At 51.9% G+C, this 6,241-nt stretch overlaps 1 protein-coding gene across 1 annotated transcript; it reads right to left on the bottom strand.

Annotated features, from left to right (window-relative positions):
- Positions 1-615: 615 nt before the first annotated feature.
- On the bottom strand, positions 616-2,668 carry LOC127343913 (uncharacterized). Its single transcript, XM_051370123.2, has 2 exons — positions 2,144-2,668; positions 616-2,065 (listed from the first exon to the last, which is right to left on the bottom strand). The coding sequence occupies exons 1-2, from the start codon at positions 2,554-2,556 to the stop codon at positions 940-942; spliced, it is 1,539 nt and encodes a 512-aa protein (XP_051226083.1). The 5' UTR covers positions 2,557-2,668; the 3' UTR covers positions 616-939.
- Positions 2,669-6,241: the final 3,573 nt, after the last annotated feature.

The raw sequence follows: 6,241 nt of genomic DNA, 5'->3' as shown, positions 1-6,241 counted from the left end.
CCTAACCCCATTTTTATGTTCATTTCATTATGTGTCGGTTTTATGGGAGTTCTGATGGATTGACAGCTGTAGGTGTGGATATTGTGTGGCAAATTTCAGCTTTCCTTGATACAGAGTATATGTAGTGTTCGGCTTTATATTTCTTCGGACATCTCTTCCAATGGCTAATGAACCAGTACAATGTGTTAATGTCAACTTTGATATATTATCTTAGTGTTGTCTTTTTAATATGTTTATCTATAATTGCTACGGCGTGCAAGCGCACAGCAACCTTCGCCTTCCTACCTAGTTCGTAAAGATTGTGCTCCGATAGCTCAGATCAGGATAACAGCGGACCAATTCAAAATAAAGGGCTCGATGTCAAATTTTGGGACAAACAAAAAAGTAACTATCTAGTGGTGGTGTATTGGAACAAAAGAAATGTAGCTCGGTCAGTTCTGCATCATCCTTAGTCCCTTACTGCCAACTGATCATTTCCAAGAAAAAGAATACTCATAGAGAGAGACAAAATTATGCAGAATTCTATTCGGTCGAGCCAACTCGCCATTTACATCTCAGGCTACCATAGCAGCTTGTTTGGCATAGCTGAACTGTAAAAGCAACTTGCTGCAGAAATAAATAAAAATAACGGCGCCAGCATTGATCGATATTTTCTCCATTTTTTAGCACAATATGGAACAATGTGTTAACACCGCCCGATCACCTCCTCACAAAACCCGTACAAAGACAATGTGCATAAACAATTGTAGCTAGCCTTTCATGGCCAAACCCCTTATTGCACTAGACTTAGCTAAATAGACGATTACAACGATGTATGCATGGCTGGTGGATTCAATATGCATATTAAGCAGCACAAGTCAGCCATACATAACTCTAGCTAGATGCATACACCCAGATAGTAGCTAACCAAGTGCACACTGCACAAGCATGCATGCTAAACTATGAATCGTCAACAACAGTATTGGACAAAGATAGACAGTCAACCAGGGTATGCGGCCGTGGCACCGAGCTACCGGGGAGTTCGATGCTTCCATCTCCGAGATGATATGCTCCAACTTGTAACATATCTCTCTCGGAGAAGTCAAAGCTCAAGTAGATGCTGTCAGCACTAATGGAGCCAGAGGGGAAAACCTCTGGCGACAAAGAGAGGGAGCAATACATGCCCATGAAAATCGCACGACCTTCACTGCCCAAGCTCTTGACCGGGAGTAGTGTCCCGGTGTCCAAATCCACTCGATACGTGTCGTACCGTCGACCCGATTCATTCCCCGGTGTCAATGGTCCTCTGCGACGGTGCACCAGCATCAGCTCCCCACAATTGTTGACGATATGCACACTGTCAGCAATTGGCGAGACATGCATATTCTTCAGCTTGGCAGCCACCTTCAGGCGTGGCATATCTGGATCGGGTTCCAGCACCATGACACCATTGCGGGTAACACAATAGAAGCGGCCAGCAAACATTAGGGGTGCAGATGTGATGCCATTACACTCGTATTGTAGCAAGGTCCAGTTGTCGTCACCGGGCTTGGCTATGCCAAGCATGCATAGCCTACCGAAGCACAGCACGAATGCAGAATCATAATAAGCAACGCCAGAGCCCCACGCTGCGAAGTAGTCGTTGAAATGGGGATTTTGCTCCAAAAGGCAGCGGTGGTCCTGTGGGGGCACTAGCGTGGTGATTGGTGGGAGCTCAGTGAGGTGGCGGGTGAGTGGGTTTAGCAGGCGGATGTGTTTGCGGTCATGGAGGAGGACAAGGAGGCCCTCAGGGGTGAGGGCGAGCAGCTCATGGTCATGGAGCTCCGGGATATATATCTGGACGCACTCACCGGTAGATGTGTTGAGGAAGCTGCGGCGCTCCGGCGCTGCGAGCTCCTCCCGAAGCATGGTCCACCTCCAGGGATGGAACTGGCGGTCCAGGCCACTGTGCGTGCGCGGTTCGGGGGAACACTGCCGCCACGGGCGGCACACAGCGCGGAAGCGCACATAGTCAGCGACGTCATATGCAAGCACGCGCTCGGCGATGAGCGCTGAAGGGCCATCATCAAGATTAGCCCAGTCCCTCCTGCGAGGTTGGCAAATCAGGCCGGAATCACAATCATCGCTGTTGTAAAGAAGAGGAAGTGCTTCTGACTGCACATACCAGTTGTCGTTATTATAATCAGGAGAGGGGACTTGATCGCGGGAGACCGCGCAGAGACGTGCCTGCTGCTTCAAGCCCAAATTGGGACGGTGGTGGTTGATGGAGCTCGGCCGCAGAGGACCCCAAGTCGTCTTCTTGGCCCGGCGAGAGGGGATATGAGCGGTCCTCCTCCTCCTTGGATGCTTCGCCCAGCGAATATGGGATCCTGCACCCGCAGCGGCTTCCAATCCGACAGCCGAGATGTCGATCTGAGCTGCTATTCCTGGCCGCTTCGTCCGAACGACTCGGGACGCCGCCGATGGTCGCGCGGCGGCTTCTAATCCGACAGCCGAGATGTCGATCTGAGCTGCCCTCCTTGGCCGCTTCGTCCGAACGAGTCGGGACGCCACCGATGGTCGCGTGGCGGCTTCCATTCCGACTGCGCGCCGCCGCCGAAACGAGAATGGGGAACAGGGTCTGTTCGAAAGGGAACGGAGGAGAGAGAACGGTGGAATAGGGTTTGCTTCACCGGTGGGCCTCTTTAATGGGTGGGAGGGTCGTGGACTTTTCGTATTCAGGTGCGGTCCAGCCCTCTGGTATATATCGATGTGGGACTAATAATATTGACAGGCGTATATATAAATAGAAACAGAATTCGAATACTCCAGCGATCCGTCCAAAAGGCGGGCTCCAACGCGCGGCCGTGGCCGTGGCCGTGTGTAATTCGGTTGGTCCGTTGGAATTTGCACGTGTCTTTTCTTTTCACAACCTTTTCTTAATCCCAAATTTTTTAGAGCGCAGCTGCGCCCGTTGGTTGTTTCCAGCGCAACCGCGCTATGCTCGTCCAATCTCCTATGTTCCTGTCTCCGTTCTTCTCAACTAACCCCCCATGGAAGTAAACCCTTCGCCGACTGCTTTCCCAAGCGCATCCCAACGCGGTCCTGCCTCCTCCACCGCCTATTGCGCTATCGGCCTTCCATTCGCCGCCATGTAGCCGTTCCCTCCCCTCCAAGGGCCAGCTCTTCCCTCGTGCCTCCTGAACTCCACACCGCAACGGAGATATGCCTCCGGAGAAGACGCCTCCGGAGCATACCGAGGCACTGGAGGTGGTGGAGATGGGAGAGGCAGAGGCGGAGGCGGAGGAACATGAGGATAGGCGGCGTGGCTGCTGCCGGCGCTTCGCGGAGGTGGTGTGTCGCATCGAGACAGGAACTCCCCCGAAGGTGGATGATGTGGTCCGACAGAGCTGGCGTGGGGATGGGGAGCCGGCTAACGACGGATTAGTAGGGCGCCGTTGACGTGGGGCAGCGAGTAGAGGGCCGGAGGCGGCGGAAGACGCGGGCCATGCAAGCCGGTGAGCGGAAGAGGCCGCCAAGTCTCACAGGAATCGCTCGGGAGATAGAGGAAAGGAGGAGTTGATGGGCTTCTTTTTGGTATGGGGCTGAGTTGATGGGCTACTATGATAGAAAAGTTGATGTCGTATGGCCCTGGGCCATGGCCCTGTTTTTCTATCGGTGAAGTAGAGTTGCTTACCGTCGCGATGGTGTTGCCTACCGCTGTAAACATGTTGCCTATTGCTGTAAAAAAATGACATCAAGATGCTAAGTTAATTTAGTTGTTGTGAAGTGGAACATTATTGTTGCCACCGAGCCGCCGCGATAAAGTTTCCTACCGTGGCACAAAAATTGCATATCGCCACAGCTAGGTTTCCTACCACCACGATGAAATTGCCTAACGCTATAGTTGCTTATCAGCTCGATGAAGTTGTTACACTGAAGTTGCTTACACCGCGATAATGTTGCCTATCTGAAAGAACATATCTCCTTAAGTGGTTTTGGTGTTGATTACAACGGTTATATTTATCTAATCATTTGTATAAAAATTGTAGGTTTTTAGCAATGATCATAAATGCCCAACAAGTTTCAAGAGCTTTAAGTTGTTATGGTTGGGTTATGCAATGTTCTTCACTTATGTGAAAGGATGGAAGAAGAAATGTAAAGAAAGGAAAGAGAGAAGAAAAATGGAAGAAGGAAATAGAGGAAGGGAGCAAGGCCCGGAGGTACAGCCGGGCTCGGCCGGTACCACTGCCCGGCCTCCACCGGTGCCTCCGCATGCGGTATCACCCTTGGTACCGCTAAAATGGCATTGCTCTCAGTAAGTTTCCAGGGGAAGTGGGCGCGTGGTTGGTACCGCGACCGGAGGTACCACTCTGGGCTCGGCCGGAGGTACCACCCGGCCATGACTGGAGGTACCGGTCCCCTCATCCGGGTCGGGCTGCTCGCCTCTCCCACGGCCACGCTCGCCACGTCGACAGGGGTCGGTAGTACCACCCAACCTGGCCAGTACTACCGGCCATGAGATCTCCAATGGTAGGATCCCCTCCACCGGGGGTATAAATAACCTTTCTTCCCTAAATGGAAAGTCACTCGAATTTGCAAATCTTGGACCTCCATTGCTGAGCTCAATTCTCCTAGATCTCTCTACTCCTCCACCTACACTCCACCATACTTGAGGATTTGGTAGATAAGACCTAGATCTATACTTCCACAAAAGGAATTTGTGTTTTATCAACATTCTTAGTGGATCTTTGTGAGGTGACCTCGAAGCTACTCTTCGTGTAAATCTACGTGGTTACATCTTGGGAGCCTCCAATTCGGTTGTGGATGTGTCCCGTTGCCTATTCGACGGTACCTCGGAGGAGGATCCTCACGAGGGGGAGAAGAAGTAGGGGCCATCGGGCGGAGAGTCCTCGGGACGGTGGTACGCGATTTACCCAACTTCGGAATGCTTGCACGATGACAGGGCCTACTGCTGCTTGTATGGAATTATCTGGGCGCTTTCGCGTTGTTACAATGAGTTGTGGTTGTGCTTCTAGGGCTCCCGGGATCCGGCTTATAAAGGCGCCAGGATCTAGGGTTAACACGTAGAGTCCTAGCCAGAATACAAGATGCCTAACTACGGAATATTACATTGCCGTGCACGTCAATGATCCACCTTTCCTTATACATCGTAATGGATCCGGATACTTCATGGGCCTCCACGGATTCGACTATCTGCATAAGTCGGTTGAGATCCAGATCATGCTCCTGGGCTGGACTTCATCCATCTTCTATCTGTAGGGATTCGTTGCATAGAAAACAAAAAAAAATTCCTACCGCGAGAACGCAATCCAAGCCAAGATGCAATCTAGAAGACGGGAGCAACGAGGGGATGAACGTGACTCACCCTTGAAGATTTCCAAAGCCTACAAGATGAGGCTCTTGTTGATGCGGTAGACGATCACTTGCCGCTTTCAAAAGCGCGTAGAAGATCTTGACGGTGCCACAATCGGGCAGCACCTCCGTACTCGGTCACACGTTCGGTGTTGATGAAGATGACGTCCTTCTCCCCGTTCCAGCGGACAGCGGAAGTAGTAGCTCCTCCTTGAATCCGGCAGCACGACGGCGTGGTGGCGGTGGCGATGGAGATCTCCGGCGGAGCTTCGCTAAGCGTTGCGGGAGAGGTGGAGGAGAGGGGGGCGGCTAGGGTTTGAGGAGAGAGGGGGTGGCCGGCCATTATGAGGGGTGCGGCCACAATGGCTTTGGTGTGGCCGGCCCCCTCCCCCTTGCCCCTCATTATATAGGTGGAACCCCCAAGTGTTGGACTACAAGTCTTCGAATAAGACCCCAACCCAAAACCTTCCATGTTGTAGGGAAACCTACCCAAGGTGGGACTCCCACCTCAAGTGGGATTCCCACCCTTCCATGTGGGGGGTGGCCGGCTCCTGATACGTCCATTTTGCATCACTATTTTATATCATAATTTGTTGTTATTCATTGATATATTTCATATTTGGAGAAGATACTTATGTTATTTCATCTATTTTGCATGTTTCATGATTATTGGAGGATCGCGCACCGGAGTCAGGATTCTGCTGGAAAAAGCACCGTCAGAATGCAATATTTCGGAAGATAAACAATTGACGGAATTTATATGAAAAATCTTATTTTTCCAGAAGACGAAGGGAGCCAGAAGGAGGAGCCGAGGAGGGCCGCCATGGGCCCACCTCACAGGCCGGCGCGGGCCAAGGCCTGGCCGCGCCGCCTTGTGGGGAGGGGGCCCACAGCCCCCTCTGGCCTC

Source organism: Lolium perenne, chromosome 3 (assembly GCF_019359855.2).
Source record: "Lolium perenne isolate Kyuss_39 chromosome 3, Kyuss_2.0, whole genome shotgun sequence".
Classification (NCBI taxonomy): Eukaryota; Viridiplantae; Streptophyta; class Magnoliopsida; order Poales; family Poaceae; genus Lolium; species Lolium perenne.
This window is presented reverse-complemented; position numbering and strand designations above follow the sequence as displayed.